The sequence below is a fragment of the Gopherus flavomarginatus genome, chromosome 3, assembly GCF_025201925.1.
Source record: "Gopherus flavomarginatus isolate rGopFla2 chromosome 3, rGopFla2.mat.asm, whole genome shotgun sequence".
Classification (NCBI taxonomy): Eukaryota; Metazoa; Chordata; order Testudines; family Testudinidae; genus Gopherus; species Gopherus flavomarginatus.
The window spans coordinates 207,811,063-207,831,588 of record NC_066619.1 but is presented as its reverse complement, the minus strand read 5'-3'; the positions used below and the strand labels follow the sequence as shown (position 1 = coordinate 207,831,588).

Genomic DNA, 20,526 nt, shown 5'->3' with positions numbered 1-20,526 from the left:
TGCTTCCCTATTTGAAGGAAGGATATCCCTGCAAAATTCTATTTTGTCTGACAGCATTTATTTTTCTTGGAACCCTGATGGTCTCTCTGAAAAATAGAGGGGCCTCCTGTTACATACCAGTTAACTGGAAGTATTCAGAATAAAATAAAATATTCCCATTCTCGGAGAATTGATACACATTACAACCATTTGAAATTTGTGACAACTTCTCCAGAAATCTCTCTCAGCTGATCTCTTCTCCTTTGCTTTGGCTGCTGAAATCTTAAACTTATCTAATGTAATCCCAGTTGTGTCTAGTGCAGTGAACTCCAGCAGTGAATAGAGAAGTGAAATCAGCAGCGGTAAGTTCACAGTCTTAGGGTTGTAAACTTGGGGGGTATAATGGGGTACACACTGCACCGCTCCAGATTCAGCCCTTTGGCCCCTCTCTTCCATGAATCAGGGACACTTCAGTCAGGTGCAACACACATATCAGTTTCCCACCACCAGTTTCCAACTATATACGGGCTTTACAACTGCTTGGCCTACCACAAGCCTGGCCAGCAACTGACTAGGAGACTCCTCCTTCCTCTGAGCCTGACCTCCCACTCTTAGTCTCCACTTCCCACCTTTCTCTCACTTTCTCCCAGCCTTATAGTTCCTGCTAATGAGGCTGGTAGGTGTGGTCAATTACTAGGCAAACATAGGACAGTTTCTCCAGCCCCAATCTATTTTCCTTGATTGGGGCTGGAGTGGCAGGAGCTGATTAAGAACTTCTCCATCAGCACCCTGCCACAGAGGGCAATAGCTTGCTTTTTAAAGCTCTGCTATATCACTAATAAATAATCACACAACCTTAGAAATGTAGGGCTGGAAGGGACCTCAAGAGGTCATCTTGTCCAACCCCACCCCCATTCCTATGGTGAGGCAGGATTAGAATAAAAATAAGAATGCTTTCTTTTGAAAAGTCAGTCATTGACTACAACAAAATTGGGAAGTCATAAATAAAAGGAAATTACCTCCTGGTCTTGCTTATGCTACAAGATTGAATGGCCACTGTTAACCATTGATAAAAATGATTCTGTTTTGAAGTATAGACATAGTTTTAGGCTTCACCTCTCTAGAGCACAACCCTGCACTAAGCAGGACTGTCCTATATGTAAAACTTAAATATTTCAGCTAGTATACATCTAAGGACATCAATGGCTTCCCTTGGTAAAATATTTTATTTTCTAACTAATGTCACTGTTAGAAATGTTTTTTTAATGCTTAATGCCTATTCTAGATTCAATGTCTTACTACTTGTAAAATCTTAAATATCTCTGGCACAGATACTGGGTTAACTGCACCTTTGAACCACTTCAGCTCCAGTCTTCCTCAAGGACACCTACTTCAGACTTCCAGCCACCACTTCTCTCAGGTGAACATCCTTGTCCCACTCCCTTCTAATCAGTATTTTAAATGCTGCATAATTCCTTGTCTATCCTGTGATATCCCCAGCAAGCCAGTCTGTCTAGAGGCCAGTGCTGTGCATTGCTTTGTTCCCAGGACTGTGGATAGTGCATTGGCAGCACTTACAATGCACACACTGCTCTAAGCAAGCTTTTTTATTCTCAATTCTTAAAACATTACAGAGAAAACGTAAAAAAAAAAAAACCAACCCCCCCCCCCAAAAAAAACAGATTTAAACATACCAGGAATCACCAGTCAGTCTTGTGGGGCCCTAGTAGGCCACAGTCTTTCCCACCCTTCCACAAAGGCTGGGGCCTCCCTAGGACAAAAAGGTCCAGTCCATTTGCTGGACCAGAAAGAAGGCCCCGTGTCAGTTCAAATTCAGCCTTTTTATACCAAAAGCCCTTTCTTTGTGTGAGTGTCTGGAAAACCCAATTCAAACCATTATATTCAAATACCCTAGGGGTTGTGCTTCTCTGTAGTTGGTGCATCTTTTTCTGGTCTGCAAGCAACAGGGCTTCCAGACACAGTTTGTCCCTTTCCAGCTGCAGCTTCTCTTGATCTGACTGACAATCCATCCATAGTCCCTGCTACAGTGGTGCATTTGGCCTAGGTGGAGCACACTTGGTGTGTCTGTCAGCATCTTACCTTCTTCCATCCAGGGACTGGGTTCCAGGATTTCCCCTGCCTGCTGGTATCCCTGCTGCTGGGCTGGGTGTTTCCTGTGATCTTGAACCATCATTCATTTTCAGTCCCCAGAGTATAGCAGGTCAACCAGCTATGCCTTTGTCTGATCCTCAGTATTCAGCTGCTTTTCTCTCCATATCTCAACCAGGTAACTTTTTTTCAGCTGTTCATAACTCATTTTCCCCTGTCTCTCCTTTCACTATTCATTTCCTGAAGACACTGAAACTTTCCTTGGTTCTTTTTCGTTCTACAGGAAGCACTTTGCTGGCAATTCCACACTGTCATAGATTACACATGCTGCCACCATATAGTCTCAGTTTCAGGGATAACTGCAAGTTTGATTTCCTACCTGGTTTTCCTTGTGGGCACTGAGACTTGTTGGGGATATTACAGTATGAGATAGGACAGTGCAGACTCTCAAACATAAAAAGGGAATGAGACAAGGGTCTCTACCTCAGGGACGTGACTGCCGAGAGCCTCAAACCATACGTTGGTGCCTTCAGAGACCAAGGTGGGAGGATGTGTCTACGGTACAGTTAACCCTGAAATTATGACAATTTCCTCCCCCTCCCTTTGTTACTTCCAGGCAATTATTTATGCACAATATCTATCTGATCATCATAGTATAATTATTCATCAATTTAATTTCTCAGCTAGGTTAACATGTGAAAATCATATTTCAGTATTATATTAGGATCATTGCATTGCCTGTGTATGAAATATGTAATTGCCTCATGGAAGGACTATTGTGGATTGTCTATTACAATTTGCTTTTTAAACCCATTCTGTCCGTTGTGCAAGAAATTGCTATCTTGTATTTATGTTGAAATTTTCTCCACTTGTTTGTTCAAATATTTACTGTTGATGTTAGACAAACTTTGGATTTCCATTTTTACTTGTCTTCAATCATCTGATAACTCTGCCCTCAGTGAGCTGTTTAAAATTATGACTCATAGTTCTGTAATCAATTCTAAGGCTTTGGTCATAGGTTGATGATCAGTTAGTGTAAGGAAGAAATAGCCCTCCATTGTAAAACAATGCTGTGAGGTGTATGTGTAATGTAGACATTGTTTTATACCTTCCAATGAGGAATCTGACAGTGATCAGTGACCTGAGCATTTTTTCTATCTGTCTATGGCAATTCCTATGTACCTGTCTTTTTAACTTATTGAAATACAAATACATATATGAAAAAATGGGTATATTCATGAGTCTTTTGTGAATTTAATTTACCACAAAAGTTAGCTATTTCTGCTTAGCAAATTTGTTAGTGGTATAACTGGTTAAATTCTTCCATATAGATAAAATTGTGATTTTTTTTTTGTAAGTAGAGATTATGATGTCAAAATGAGTATTTCACTGGTAAAATGTATCTTTCTTTATGAAAAAAATAGTGTAAAATATATATATATTTATAGAATATCAGAAAAAAGTGAGATTTGTTCAACTTCAACAAGATATTTTTTGCGCAATATAACCTGTACACAGGCCCACTGGCAGGGGGGGCAAAGGGGGAAATTGCCCAGGAGCCCAGGCAATTTAAAAGGGCCCAGGGGCTCCCGGCTGCCACCGCTGCTGTGGTGACGGGAGCCCCTAGCACTTTTAAGTCTCCTGGGCAGGCCACAGGAATCCTAGGTGCACGTGACCCTGCTGGCCAGTCATGCCAGCCTGCAGGGCCTCTCAAAGCATAGGGCCCAGGGCGGTCATGTGCATCTAGGAGTGAGGAGCGGTCCCGGAAGTGACAAATTTGTCACTTCTGCCCTGGGCCCCGCTCCTCAGGGACAGCTCTGGCCCTGGGGCCCATCATTGCTGTCGGCGGGCCTGCCTGTACAAATACATAATTTCATAATTACTTTTGTATTGCATATGTGACATGCATATGGTGTTTTGCAAAATAAATAAATAGATACATAAAGGGCTTCCAAACAGACCTCTTGCTGGTTGTTTTGTTATTGCACTCAGAGAAACATTTCTTTACAAGTTGAGTACATTGACCAGTTCTGAGCTGGCATTACTCAGCTTAGGTATTATACATATGTATTTATAATTATAATCATAGTACAGAAATGAATATGAATGTATATTATATAGAAGATTGAGTGTTACTGAAAACACATTTAGGGAATTCCTTTATCAGTACTATAATTATACTTTGATTTGCAGCTCATTATTTTCTGTTTCATGAATTGTTAGTGTACAAGGTTATCATTACCACTAGATAGTAGAGCAGTAGAAAAATATATCTTCCACATGGATTATTTATATCACCTCAATCAAGTAGTAGAGCTAGTATGTCTCTTTAATTGAGTATGCCATCTTGGTTAAAGTTGCCTTTTCTGCTGGCAAAGAAGTAGACTTTTTCTCAACATTAAAAAATCTGACAAACATTTCTGTTATGTGAAACATAACTCATTGTTTTTTTTATATCTCTATGTACAAGCATTTAGAGTAGTTAATTAAAATAATATTCATAATACTGCCTGCAGCGTCTTTGTGAGGAGGAGAGCAATATTTGAAAATCTGTTCTCCTTCCGTTTTGGCAGTTTTACATTTCTCAGATGCATGCAGGAAGTCAGTTGTGCCTGGCACAATTCAGTGCAACAAAGAGACAATAGCAAACAACTGTTGTTTCAAGGATATCCTGTGTTAAGTAATAGCTGATCAAGCAAATCAGTACCACTCTGTGTAGACAGAGATCATATTCCAAACCAATCTAACCTCAGTGAAAACCAGTAACTTCCTAATATCTGTTAGGTCAGAACTTTACAAGTGAAGATAGGTTTCTGATATACATGGAGAAACTGAAAATATAAAAACTATTATTTTATAGCTCTTCTCCTAATTTATATCTCTTACATTATATCATAATTAGCTAGTTAGATTACTTACAGCAAGAGCCTATAGACTGCTCACAAGCTATTTTCTACAACAATGTCCTCATTGTTTCTAATTTGTTCTTCACATGGTAGAATTGGTCACTTAAGTCTCATTGCACATGTTATGTTCACTGACTTAATGGCTAAATAGGAGGATGGTTTGGATAAGTAACTTGTGGCGCAAATAGAAATGAAAATATACATTCTTGCAATTATGATTGCACAAATAATCTCAACTTTCTCTTTTGGTGTCCATTACTAGGACCCCCAAAAATCTGTCCTACAAATATGTATGCAATTTTCATTAAAAAAAATTGCAAATACCATCAAATCAAATTTAAGATATTTATTTGAATGAAGGTTCACAAATACAGTTTTGTCATGTTTTAGTAGCTGTTATCATGATCGTGGATAGCCCTAGAGTAAAGAACAGTCAACTTTGTAGGGAATTGTGTTGTAAAAATACACATTTGTACATTTATTCAAGCTTATTTGTAGATACAAGCAGACTAATATATATAAGTAATTTTATTTAGTACTTAGACAAAACTCCCATTAGCCCTGAATTGCAAGAACATTACTCATTTTACCTTGTTTTTTGACAAGTTCCTATTGATTTCATAATTTTAAAACTAAGTAAAAACCTCCTGATTTGACTCTGTGACTTCTGTGAAAAATTTACTTGAGTAAGGACTTCAGATTTTGACCCTGTCGTAGCATTCTTTCTCAAATCTGAACCTTGGAGTCCAGGAATGAAATACTAGCATGAATTTCCCTAAGCTTAATTACCAGCTTAGATCTGATAGGCTGCCACCACCCAAAAATATAGTGTTTTGGGGCACTCTGACCTCCCCAGCCTTCCCTGGGGACCCCAAGAACCCAGATCCCTTGGGTTCTTAAAACAAGGAGAAATAAACCATTCCCCCACCTTCCCCCTCTCAGAACTTCCCTCCCTGGGCTATCCTGAGATACTGATCTAACCTCTTAAATCACCATACAGAGAAGCATCTCCCTTCCCTTCCACAAAGAGGCAAACAGATTCAAAGAAAACAGAGAGAGATTTTATCTCTCCTCCTCCCGTCTCCCCACCCGTCCTGGTGAGTTATCCCAATCCCCTGGGATAAAACAAGGGAAACAGAGGAAAAACAATCACTCAGGTTCTCTAAAAAGAAATCTTTTAATAAAAGAAAGGAAAAAGTAAAGAATTATCTCTGTAACTTCAAGATGTAAATCTTACAGGGTCCTATAGCTTACAGACACCAGAAGGAGACTTTCCCCCCAGTACCAATACAAATTGAATATTCCCAGCAACTACACATATAAAAGTTAACCAGCCAGATCCACAAATGCAAATAGTGTAAAACAATTAAAAAGCCTAAACCGCCTGTTTTTTACTCACTACTTAAAAAGAGACTTAGAGAGCCTGTAGTAATGTCTGGTCTCTCTCAGACCCTCCGAGAGAAGAACAAAGAACAAAGAAGTCACACCCAAACTTCCCTCCACCCGAATTTAAAAGTATCTTGTCTTCTGATTGGTCTTCTGGTCAGGTGTCCAGTTTCCTGCTTGTAACCCTTTACAGTTATAAGAGACATTAACCCTTAACACTCTGTTTATGACAGACCCTATGTGAATATTTGAAATGTAAGAATATATTGACTTTGATATATATCACTGATCTTTTCCCCCACTCCCATATTGATTGTTGTCTGCAGATAGAAAGCAATTATTGCAGTATGCTTACTTGTACCCTTGTGTCTTGTATAGTAGAACTCCCAGTGACATAAACATGCTGTATGTGAGAGGGAGTAAGAATACGCTGCCTGTAAGAGAAAGTAAGGGAGAATGTGCTTCAGTATGAGTAGGCTTTGTTTCTAATCATTCATAAAACTAGGCTCATGGTGATGTTCATGGGGATGTAAAATAAAAGTATTTGTAAATAGACTTTTCTCACTTTGTTTTCTCGTGGCCCCCAGAGAAACACAAAAACTCAAACTATAATTTATGTGTAAGTAGTGTATCAGTTATCTAAAAGCCTAATATTAAAAGAGTATCTTCCAGTAGGAGTACTAAGTCTATCATTGTCCCTGCTGTCACTGACAGCCCTTAAAAACTAAGGAGTCCAGACTTTCATCTTTATTCACTTTTAGTAGTTTAAGTCCCACACATTCTGAAAGTTATGTGTTTTGCTGAATAGATATGAACTTGAAGATGTAAAGTTATTTGCTGAAATGGGGCCAGGGTATAGTACTACTGAATATTAGTAAGGGTGGAAGAGTCAGGCCTCAACTTTGAGTGCAACTTTCAAGATTGAACTAGACTCTATATTGCATTAAAGATAAAGAGAATAATAAAGTTTGTTGGTGACCTTGGGCATGAAGAAACATAACCATTCTCACTGTGAGCTAGTATGAATGGCAAGCTTCCTGAGTAGCTAAAGAAAATGAGAAGATAAACATAGGTTGTTGTTTTCCACCCTTGGAGGCACCATGGCTCGAAAGGTTCTATGGCAACATTTCTGCTAATCCCTGCTCTGCTGAACATTTCAATTTCTAATATTTCTAGTTCGGCAAAGAGATATAAAAGAGAAAAACAAAAATCAGAAAACAAGCAAGACTTTTTATTTTTGTTTTTTTTTTAAAGTTGCCACTCTGCAAACAACACTTGGCATTGTGGCGTGGTCTAGAGGTTAAGGGACAAGTCTGGGAGTCTTGAAGACTAGTCCAACTCTGGCTTCCTGTGTAACCTTGGACAAGTCAATTAATCCCCCTAAACCTCTGTTTCACCAGGTGTAAATTAGAATTAATAGAGTCATTGTGTTTAAAGCCAGAAGGGACCACCAGATCATTTAGTCTGACCTCCAGCATACCACAGACCACTACCACCACCAATAGCACTTTGTGAAGTTCTTTGAGATCATTGGATGAAAAGATAACTGATACACTACTATAAATGAGCAAAGTTTGTCTCCTAGAAGTAATTATGTGTTTTCAGTCTGACAGTAGCTAAACAGATAGTTTCAGGAAGTCTACTCCATGTACATCTCTAATAATATGGAGAGAACAGGGGTTTGAAATATTCCAAATGGATACATCTGACCTTAGAAACTATAGTGCATGACCACAGATCTTCTACTTGATTCATTTCTTTCCTTTCTTTTTTTTAAAAAGATTTTCTAGCTGGTGACATTCATAACTGTATGTCACATGATGAGTCCAGTAAAACAAAGTATAAATCACATTTACATGTCTCTTCTGGGCAATATATTAAGCTCTGACTTATGGAGCATGCCTTTTGGAAAAGAACAAATTGATGTAATTTTTCTTCTTGTCTAAATAGAAGATTAATATTTATACTCCAGAGAAAACTGAAATATTGAGTTTTATGATTTAATGGTGAAATAACAAAGCTTTTCTTCTTAAAGCTATTGAAATACTACTTTGATGCCTACTCTACTTTGAAACACATTAGACAAAATGTACTATCTTTTTAATTGTGCTAATGCTAATTACTGAGTGTTGCCTTTGGGAGTAAAAGGAAGCCAGTCAAGGATCTCAGCATGTTCATAGGTTGCTGTTTTGTCATAATCTAAAGATTAATGCCTGTTTTACATGAACCTAACTTGCTAATTAAAGAAGAATGGAGAAAAGTGAAGCCTTTGGGAGTCACTCCAGTTATTTAAAATCTGAAAGATAAAATAATTGAAGGTCTAGCACTTGGCAATGAAACGGTTAGCCTGGGATGAACCCTGAAAGGTTGTCAAGATTCAATAAAGGCCTCCAGTGTATGGAAGGTAATATCAGCGGCAGCTACAAGCACCAGCACTCCAAGCACGTGCCTGGGGCGGCAAGCCATGGGGAGTACCCGCCGGTCCCTGTGAGGGCAGCAGTCAGGCCGCCTTCGGCAGCTTGCCTGTGGGAGGTCCGCTGGTCCCACGGATTCGGTGGCAATTCGGTGGCGGGTGCGCCAAAGCTGCGGGACCGGTGGACCTCTCCCAGGCAAGCCGCTGAAGGTAGCCTGCCTGCCATGCTGGGGGTGGAAAAAAAGCTAGAGCTGCCCCTGGGTAATATACTAAACTTCTTCAAATTATCCAAACCTTTTTTCCCTTAATTGCATTAGAAGATGAAAGCCCTATAAACTTAAAATTTTCACATTTCAGTAATTGTATGCTTGAGATGTGAAAGGGAGATTAAGAATTTGTTGTAAACTGAGAGTTTCATTTGATTTCATGGAAATTTCTGAATGACTGAAGTAATTGTAAAGAAGATGGAAGAGTGAGAATGACATTGTTATATGATATCTGCAGAAAGAAACCAGGAAGTTGTCCTGAGGGCTAAATGATGTGCACTGCAGAAGAAAGCATAATGTGGCAGGAAAACCTTCAAATAACTGTCAGGAACAGAGAAGCCAGTTCAATGTTTGCTCCACCCTAATTCCTGTGTATTCACTTCTGTTGCTTCTAGCTAAATACCCTTTAGGCTTTTTACCTTTTTGAGTGAGTCAGCCTGGCTGGTGGTAAGAGAGAACCAGGGTCGGCTCCAAGTTTTTTGCCACCCCAAACAAAAAAATTTTCTTCTGCCCGCCTGGCCCTGGTCCCGCCCCAACTCTGCCCCTTCCCCACCCCATTCCAACCTCTTCCCCAAATCCCCGGCCCCGCCTGCTTGCCTGAGAGGGAAGGGGGAGAAGCAGAGTGGCAGCGCACTCAGCGGAGGAGGCAGAAGTGAGCTGGGGGGGGGCAGTTCCTCTGCCCTCCCCCCCCCGGGGTTACTTACATAAGAACGGCCATACTGGGTCAGACCAAAGGTCCATCTAGCCCAGTCTCCTGTCTACCGACAGTGGCCAATGCCAGGTGCCCCAGAGGGAGTGAGCCTAACAGGTAATGATCAAATGATCTCACTCCTGGCATCCATCTCCACCTTCTGACAAACAGAGTCTAGGGACACTATTCCTTACCCATTGTGGCTAACAGCCATTAATTTATGAAGTTCTCTTTTAAATGCTGTTATAGTCCCAGCCTTCACAACCTCATCAGGCAAGGAGTTCCACAGGTTGACTGTGCGCTGTGTGAAGAACTTCCTTTTGTTTGTTTTAAACCTGCTGCCTATTAATTTCATTTAGTGACCCCTAGTTCTTGTATTATGGGAATAAGTAAATAACTTTTCCTTATCTACTTTCTCCACATCATTCATAATTTTATATACCTCTATCATATTCCCCCCTTAGTCTCTTGTTTTCCAAGCTGAAAAGTCCTAGCCTCTTTAATCTCTCCTCAATGGGACTTGTTCCAAACCCCTAATCATTTTAGTTGCCCTTCTCTGAACCTTTTCTATACCACTATATCTTTTTTGAGATGAGGCGACCACATCTATATGCAGTATTCAAGATGTGGGCATACCATCTATTTATATAAGGGCAATAATATATTCTCTATCCCCTTTTTAATGATTCCTAACATCCTGTTTGCTTTTTTGACCACTTCTGCACACTCAATGTACATCTTCAGAGAACTATCCACGATGACTCCAAGATCTTTTTCCTGATTTGTTGTAGCTAAGTTAGCCCCCATCATATTGTAAAATATGTGGAGCTACCTGTCTCATAGAACTGGAAGTTTGAGTCCAGCCCCCTGCCTTCACTAGCAGGACCAAGTACTGATTTTTGCCCCAGATCCCTAAGTAAGTGGCCCTCTGAAGGAGTGAACCCTGGGTTTGGCAGACCAATGCTCAAACCACTGATCTATCCCTCCACCACTGAGCTACTTCCTGTGGCCCTCCCTGTGCCCCCCACTGCTGCAGTTCACCTCTGCTCTGCCTGCTCCCCTGAGCACACCGCCACCGTTCCGCTTCTCCCCCCTCCTTCCCAGGCTTGCCGCAAAACTGCTGATTTGTGCGGCAAGCCTGGAAGGGGAGGGGAAGAAGCAGAGCGGCGGCGTGCTCGAGGGAGCAGGTGGCAGTGGAGTGGAGGTGAGCTGTGGGGGAGCAATTCCTCTCTCCCCCATCGGTTACTTCTTGCAGCCCTCTCAGCGCCCCCCACCACCGCAGATCACCTCCACTCAGGGCCGGCTCCTGGCTTTTTGCGCCCCAAGCCAAAAAAAAAAAAAAAAAGGAACTGGAGTTCTGCCCCTTGGAAAGTGCTTCCCCAAACACATGCTTGGAGCGCTGGTGCCTAGAGCTGGCACTGGAGAAAACAGACCGAGAGAAGCCATGATGTTCTTGTTGCCATGATCATCTCTGCAGTGATTCTTGGTAGTGGAAACAGCAGGAACTTCTCAGCACCTTCTTCCTGTCAGCTTTAAATTCCACATGCGTTCCTAACTATGCTACTGCTTTTAATGTATGTCACTTTTAGATTATTTTGGATTAGATTAATCTAGCAGCCAAAAATACAATTTTCAATATTCCAGCTCTCTGAACCCCATATCCCTTCTCCAGAATAAGAAGCTGTAGACAACACTTCATGAGATAGAGCCTCATTTTCACTTGAAACATCCTTTCTAATAATAGATCAAAAGCTTTTGGTTTTGGCTTGTTTGGAATTGATTCAAAGCAGGACCTGCACAAGTGTATCTTAGGTTTGTTTGTTTTTAAATGAACAATGGCTAAGATAATTTGTTGTAAGATAAAGGGCTTTTCATTTCTAGGACACTGATTCTAATTGAGTTCAGGTCAGTAGTTGCTTTAAATCATTACGATCTAATGGCTCTTCAATAATCTAGGTGAAATGAGTTGCTGTTCTCAGTCCAGTTTGTAGGGGACGTGTGTCCACAGAAGAATACTCTCTTAATTATCAATTACTTGCATCTTTGTCGGCCTCAACATGAGGCCCTGGATTTTGAAAGGACATAAACCCAGCTTTTACCTGGAGTCATGGGCAATGTATGGAAAGTTACTCTTGGCTTGATATTCCATTGTTCTGCTCCTTTTGACACCAGCTCAAAGTGGGTATAAAATGCTACCAAATCAGAATGCATTTAATATGCATTCATATTGCACTGGTGTAAATGACTACACAAGGAGCAGAACAGAAGAGTAAGCTTCTATACTACTGCTTGTACTGCTTGCGCCGCACTGGATAAAATGGATGGATGAATGTGAATGTGGATAGAAAAGCAATATAATTCGGAAACAAATGTTTAAAATGTCATATAATATGTCGTAAACAGTTGCCTCTCCTTCTAAGTATGGATGCAGTCAGCTGATCTTCATTTCAGAAATACTGTCTTCTAGCAGAGGATCATTGCAGCACTTTGGGGATTCAGTTCAAAAGGTCCCTGCTTTGACTGCTGTGTGCCTGCTTGTTGGAGTCTCTGGATGGCTTCTCTCTGCATCCCACATGGCAGGAGGAGGGCAAGGGGGAGAAAAGGAGGCATTGCCTGCATCCTCATGTCCCCAGTCGTTGTCCTAGTGCCTTCAGAGTATCCTATGATTAGGGCCCTACCAAATTCACAGCCATGAAAAACGTTTCACGGACCGTGAAACAATCCTTTCCCCATGAAACCTGATTCCCACATGCTGCTGGGAGCACCCTAGCTAGGGGCTCCCTTCTGCGAATCCTTGCCGGACAGGGAGAGACAAGACTTGCCTTCCTCTGAACAGCTGCTCTTGGGGGAAGATCAGACTCACCTCCAAGTGCCTCTCCCTAGTTCAGGAAGCTCTGGGGCTCAGATGTCCCCCTGCTCTTAGGAGTGCCCCAGCCGGGGACCCCTAGCTGAGAGTCCTGGCTGGGCTGGGAAGGGAATCAGACATACCTCCAGGTACATTTTGGGTTGAAATTTCAGATGTAAAATTGACCATTTTTAAAACCCTCTGGCCATGAAAATGATCAAAATGGACTGTGAATTTGGTAAGACCCTACTTATGATGTACCAATTCCCTGATATTTTATAGTTTGGATGACGGTACTTGGTGTTCTTCTCCCTTTGTTTGGAGGTGAAAGCCCACTGAGATTTTAGTTAAATAAAAACTTGACGGGAGATAGAAGCCCATTCTAAGTGAGCTGTGTTGGTGTGTCTGAAGAAAAACCAGGACAGTTGCTTTTTTTTTATTTTTAACTTCGCAGAGTGAGTGTAACAGGAGCCTTTCCTTTCTTCCTCCAATTATGTATGTATACAGGGGAGGCTAGTGGATTTATATGCACACTACTAAGAAGGAAATAGGTTGAAAAACAGCATTGTTTTGTGTCAGTCCTCACTACATTATACAGATTTAGGTTTATTAGCTCTGGTTCTGGCAGAGAAGATCCTCCTGGCTATGTGTGATGTGATGCAGTTATTAAAAACCATGCTTTTCTAACATAAGAAGCAATTAGTGGGTCACATATTTACTGTGTTGTTTACAGCAGGCCGGCCTGTTTGAATTGCCAGGACTGCCTAGCTAGATGGCAAGCTCTAAAATATAGTACAGCAGGCAGAAATACAACTGAATAAGTCAATTTTATCCATGTTTGGTTGAAGTATTCTTAAGTGTTGTTATTCTAAACTTTTATTTATTTAGAATTTAAAGGGGGAGGGTCAAGCTTTAGGCACTTTGTGTTAAAAATAACTGAATGAAAAAATACACTATATAAACATTGTTAGTGGTGTACTTTAGATATTTCATGAAATGGATAATAACCAGGTCTGTTATAATTCCAGTAGGAAGATGTAATAAATTTAATTCTCTTCCTCTGGTACAAGTACAGTAGTCACATTTTCAAACTTTCATTTTTTCTCAGATAACTAAACACCACTGTATTTGCAATATGCCCCTCAGTGTTCTCCATAGGAAGTATAAGGAGGACAATGAAAAATGCAGAGGCAGAATTAATCTATTTTAAGTGCAATGACTGTATTAAACATTTTTTGTTTATATGATTCTGTAACAGTGCAAACTGTTGTGGTTTTAGTAAGAAGTGTTATATATAATGTTGTTTGTTTAGCACCAACATTGTGCTTATTTTTTCTTGGGGGTTGAATATGAACTGCTTTCGTACATTTCAGCTGGATATCTGTATTATGAGCACTTCTGAAAACCAGACCCATATAAAACAGAAAACACTGGAAAATTCAGAAGTGAAGATAATTTATTTGGTCATCTGCTTTTAAATATTATATACTTGCATCGTATAAGCATCATAAAAGAAGAGGATTTCCTGGAGGCTTGGCAAACTGAATTAGTGAGGACATTCCATGCATAGGGGATTCTATGCAATAAATATATGGATCTGAGATACTATAACAACTTCCCCTAATTCAGAAATATGTTGCCTCTTTAATTTTTACCATAATCTAAAGAGGAAGCTTGAGACAAGAGACCATGCAGCCCTTTTAATCTTCTTTGAATTAGTAACTTCACTCCACAATGTGTTTTCTGCAAATTCTTAGGACTTAAATAACAACTTTCCGCATAAAAGTGCTTTACAAATATAAATTAATTTATACTCATGCCAAACCTGAGAGGTAGCTAATTAAGTAATTCTTACTCCTATTTTACAGACAAACTGAGGCAGAGAGTTTGATTCACATGGCAATGACCATAAAAAGAATCTTTGTCAGAACCAGAATTAGAACTCTGATATCCTTGGTTCCAATTCCTCTGCTCAGGCCACTAAGAACACCATATTTCTAACACCTACCGCCTTAAAAATGTGTGTATTAATTATGCCAGATTGATAATGTAGATCGTGTGCTTCTAATTCTAACCAGTTAAAGAAATATTGCCTCACAGTTCCTTAACTGTATCTGTGTGCTTATTTATTTCAATATTTAAACCTTTTAATTGTCAAAGTTTCAGTAATTCTGTCTTCCTTTGAGAGCCATGTATACTGTGGAGAGGCTTTTCTTCCGTTTCACAAACTTATTCAGTTTCTCTAACCTATTGTATTTAAATTACGGAGATCCTCCAATCTTATTGGACTCTTGCTCTTTGGGTGATATACTTTTGCAAACAGGTCATCAGATCATAGCAGATCATTCCTAGCTAAATTCTAACCTCCTTCAATTCCCTCTACTTTTTCATTTAGAATAATTCTTGTCCTCAGCTGTTGTGTAGCATTGCCATGCTGTACAATTGCTGCCATGTTCTCTCAGAGAAGTAGGTTGCTCAGCGGACGCAGTAATTCATGTATGTACTTCGTAAAATGTTTTGATCTCTATTGGATTCAAAGGAGTTTCATGCATGTAAAATGTGCTCTTTACTGTTACTGTTATGAGTTTCATAAGAAGTCAAAGGAAACATTTCACTTACTGCAGTAATCCAAAAGAAGTTAACTTAGTTCTGTTTCTTTTTAATGGAAATAATTTGAAATCCTATTGTGCTCAGTAAATCATGGATAATAAAGTTCTTCTGAGAGCTGGAAAGAGAGACCATTCCCACCTTCATTAGCAGTGCTAGCCTGATCAATAAACCATGATTTCATTGACAGAAAGAAGGAAGGCATAAGCACAATAGATTTGTCACTAGACAAACTGCAACAAATTCCTTCTTCTTATTTTCTGAACACAGAAATCCATCAGGTGTGCAAATAAATATTCTAATGAGAGGGTGTTTGAGCCAGATTTGAGTGTGAAGTGTTATGCTTTATTGGGGCTCCTTGGTCAGGGTGGATTGATTCAAATCAAAGCAAATTAAATCAACTATTTTAATCATAATTTAAATCAGAAAGCAAGAAACTTTGATTTAAATAATTGATTTTAATCTTCCTTTCCATTTGTACTTTTTAAATATAGTCCTAAAAAAAGGTTGATTCTCATGAGTTGCTAACTATTAAAATATGTTGATTTGCAACTAAACATAGCCTTTACATTAAATTTGTTTTTCTTCTTGCAAACCAAGAGGATATGCTGTATCTATACACTCAATTAAATAATTATCCAATTATTCCTGGATTAATAGAAGTGAACAAGTTTTCCTGCTTTTTTCAAGTCCCAATCAGTTTCTTAACTTTAAATGAACTAGACATTGAACTGAACTATTTCAGTAAACTGAAATGAAGAAAATATTCTCTACACCTGCAGAAGAGGCTATTGTCTGGCTATGCCAAAAGAATGACAGGAGACATTAGATATGGGTTTAATCAGGCCACAACTTTATTATCAGACAGATGTCTGGGCTAAGCCAGTGGATAAAATGTGTGCAGTGCAGGTGCAAAATTTATGTCCGTCCAGCAGATTCACTGCCAGGACCTTACCAATTCCAACCGGGGGACTTTCACCAGCTCCCCACCCTTTTCATCCAGGTCCCTCCAGAAATTTTCTTCCCAGGACCAGGTCCCTCCAGCAATTCCCTTGTCGGGACATTACCGACCACGCCCCTTCATAGGAGGGGTTAAGGTGGACTTTAATGAGCAGGGGTTTAACTCCCTGCTGTACCAGTCATACAAGTCCCCAACTGCCCCCGGCTTGCTCTATTACCAAACACCTCTCCTTTATTCCTTTTCCAAGCCATTTTTTTTCGTTCTTTTGTGCCTTAGTTTATGGAGTATCTGCACTGAACGTGCCAGGCCCAGCTGACCTTTTTAAACTCTTCATTCCGAGGTGGTGAGTCATCCACCATGCTGACTGCTCTTCCAGCAGCTTTACATGTTCCCTCCTCTGCCAAGCCAGAAAGCATTGCCTTCTTCTCCCCGCAGTCAGCCAAACTCCTCCCTGCTTTAGTGCAGGGTGGCGACTGCCAAAAGCTGGTTTAGCATGCCAACACACTGTAGTTTCAGGTGCTTAGCTAGTGGCTTCCATTGATTCAGTGCTTTGACTTTCTTTACAACTTAAGCAGCGAACATGCGTTACCTAATCTTATTTTCCTTTTATTTAATTTACATGATCTTAATATATCATAAATGTGAGCTTTAACAAAGTTTGTGATAATTTCTAATTTAATTTTGAATAGGTTTAGAAAAAGAAAAATGTATGCAATTTAAATAAAAAATCCAATTTAAATTAAAAAAATCTGATTATTTTTATTTGTTTTTAAAAAATATCTGTGATTTTGATCCACCCTGTATTTGGTCAATGCAACATTAACACCTTATTATACTGTGGGATGTGATTTATAGGTTTTTATTAGTACTAAAATGTACACTTTCCTCAGCTTTTTGGAAACTTTCTCTTTTCAGGTTATAATGTTCATTTTCACCTCTCCCCTGGAAAATTTTAGATTAGGTAGGAAAAGTCTTCTTTTGGATGTTCCTATTTCTGGGCACATTTTTGGACACAGTTCTGAGTTCTTTCAGTATTCTTTAAATTGGTTTAAACTGGGATTTTGTCCATATTGTCTGCAACATGTTCCATTAGAGCAAATGTTTGCAAATAGCTTCAAAGCAGGGTTTTGCTACAGTCTCATCAAAATACTACATTGTATTTTTTCTTTAATATGTATAAAAATATTTGTACAAATGTTTCTTAACAATAAATCAGTTTAAATCAGCTTCATCACTTGCCTGCCATAACCTTATTTTCTTGAGTTAAACTGGTTCTAGACAAAGGTGGACTAGATATAAAGAAACAAACCTACATTTTACAAATCTCCTGTTTCAGAGCCTTATCTTAAACTCCCAAAACACATTTTATTTTCCCTCTCATGTGTTTCCAAATACATCAGCATATTTTATTCATTCAGCTCCATTTATGTTCTGACTTAGCAGGAAACGAACATATCTCAGTGGCTATTATAATGATATATTGGTGAATAAACTGATCTGTTTTGGTTCGATTGCAGATGCTGGCTTGGCAGTTAAATAATTTTGTGTGTCTACTTTTGGATCCAATCTGCCATATTTATTATAACTGTATCTCTGAAATTTATTTCATGTTAAATGCTTCTTTTCTGACTAGGTGATACTTGTCAGTCAATTTAATTGAAATGTCATGCTGACCTTTTATTTGGAACAATTTAAATTTCCAACAGTCCGTTGAAAGTTCTTTCCCCTTTGATTCAAATTAGAATCCTTAAATTACCAAGGTGTGGAAACTGCATGCCAATTAACCTTATGAAACTGCATGCTAATTAACCTTACAAACAATATATCTTTTACAGAGATTGTTCAGCTGAGTCTTCCAGATGATCAGAAAATAAGTATCACTACAGCAACAGTAGGACAAAGTGCTGTCCTAAGTTGTGCCATTCAGGGAGCCCTGAGACCTCCTATCATCTGGAAAAGGAACAATGTCATTCTAAATAACTTAGATTTGGAAGACATCAATGTAAGTAATGAAGGGTTCCAAAATGATTTAATATCCTCATTATAAAATGTTAGCCATTCAAAATTAGCAGTTATTTGACAAGCTGATAATTGCCTCTGATGAGATATTACTCACAAATGTTTTAACCAGATGTTTGCTAGTAAGATAAAAAAGAGAGGAAGTGAAAGAGCTAATATGCTTGTTTTTATTTATGAATCTTTGCCTTATTTTTTGTCATACTGAGCTGGATATATTTAATTATTAATGTTTCTTTACAGCCTAAACCAAATGAAAATTGAATTATTTTCAGATCTTTACTTATCTATTGTTTTGTAATGATCATGCATTGTTATAATATGACCCCAGCAGCATTTGGATAATCAAGTTTGTGAAGTATATGCAATTTGAGACAGAATATCTGTCTACTTACCTTGGTGAATTCTGGGTTTAGCATATCTCTGCTGACAAATGTAGAGCTATATTTAGGTTTTTATACAATACTTGTCCATAAAATGAAGCAACCAAGAAAATATCTTTTAAGAGTAGTATTTTAATATCTGGCATATATTGTAGTTTTAATTTAATTATTGGTCTTTTAGTAACCATGTTCACTAGTTTGTCCATGGTCACTTGAATAAATGCTTATAAATAAACATTGATATTATCTCTCAAAATTTTATTAAAATAATCAAATTCTGCCAAGCCTATTCATAGAACACTGAGAGTGTTCATAGCACTTTATAAGCAAATAGGAAAATTCCTGCCCTCTGAAACTTGCAATATGATTTAGTCATGGCTCAGGATTGCATTACAAACACAGGCAGATCACTGTTGTTAGAATAATAAACTACCAACGATACAAGTTGTATTGATTGAAAAATACATGCTACCATCCACTCAAGAATTTACTTCCAATTGCAGTTGTTTGTCCTGCTTGCAGGCTTAGATAAACTGAGCATATCATTTGCAAGCATTCTAATTTTCAGTTGTTGTACTTTTCAGAAATTTTTTTTGGATAACATGTCAACAATCAATTAATATTTCTCCCATCTTTTCTGATCCGCCACGTACTTCTGTAGCATCTTTCTTCATCCTCCAACTAGTCCAAGAAAGTTTGAACTTACTTTTGAAGCTTAAATCATCACAAGCATAGATTGCATTGACTTCAAGGGAGGTGCACCAACTTACTCCAATGTTGAATTGCAACTCCTTAAGTCATTGGTGTTCCATGAGAATTATTTTCCATGTTGAGCTATTTTACATCACTTTGATCTTTTTTTCTTTTTCTCCAGTTCTCATTTATTTTCAGGTGTTTCTTTGGTTAGGCCATGCCCTTCCAGTCCCTGGTTCATTTGATATTCTCCATCTATTCAATCCATTCACTTCAAGAGTTGTCATGCAGTCATTATATAAAATCCATTTAGGCAAAGTGGCAAAAAATAAAAGCCTGGGAGAACAAAGAACAGTAGTTTGATAGCTCCACAGAGGAGAGTTGCCTTTTAAATCCCACTACAGAAAATGAATTTAGCACTTAAAGATACCTGGATCTTAAACTAAACACTTAAAAAGAAAACAATTGTATGTTACAGTTTATACTATACTTTAGCTAACAAATAATTTGTTGTACTTACTGAGGCAATTTTAACATTCAAAGTAGTTGCATAATTTCAAATATCTCCAGAAGGGGTGTGTTTTGCGCTCACCTGTAATTATATTATAAACCAGGGTTCGGCAACCTTTCAGCAGTAGTGTGCCTAGTTTTCATGTATACACTCTAATTTAAGGCTTCACATGCTGGTAATACATTTGAACATTTTTTAGAAGTTCTCTCTATAAGTCTATAATATATAACCAAACTACTGTTATATGTAAAGTAAACAAGATTTTCAAAATGTTCCAGAAGCTTTATTTAAAATTTAAATTAAAATGCAGATCTTATTAGTGTAGTGTGATCCTTGCCCTTGCTTTTCCTTGCTGAGTTTTCCAATGTCTGGTGGCACGTATCTGGATACTTTAAGCTGCACACCAGCTTCTGAGTGATCAGTTGTTAACTGGCTGGAACCCCAGATCGGCAGCTGAGGTGAGTGGAGCTGGCGGCTGGTAGGGCTGAGCAGGACGGAAAGCCTGGACCCTGTCTGGCAGGGGGCCTGTGCTGGAACTCCAACTGGACGCAAGGTGAGTGGGGATCCCGGCTGGAAGGGGCCAGCAGCCAGAACCCCAGAGTGGTGGCAGGCTGACTGCCACCGCTCTGGGGTTTCCACCACCGGTTCCTGCCAGTTGGGGTCTCAGCCTGCTGCCAGCCTGGGGTTCTGTCCCCCAGGCCAGCAGTGGGTGCTGAGTGGGGCTGCGGTGTGGGGGACCCCGGCTGGCAAGGGGCCAGCA

General features: G+C 39.2%; 1 protein-coding gene across 3 annotated transcripts in view; it reads left to right on the top strand.

Moving 5' to 3' along the window:
• Positions 1 to 20,526, top strand: part of FSTL5 (follistatin like 5) — a 593,647-nt gene that overhangs the window by 400,713 nt on the left and 172,408 nt on the right. For all 3 annotated transcript variants that reach the window (XM_050946344.1, XM_050946342.1, XM_050946343.1), the window contains exon 7: positions 17,999 to 18,165. In XM_050946344.1, the coding sequence (XP_050802301.1) occupies positions 17,999 to 18,165 (167 nt within the window). The remainder of the gene's footprint in view (positions 1 to 17,998; positions 18,166 to 20,526) is intronic.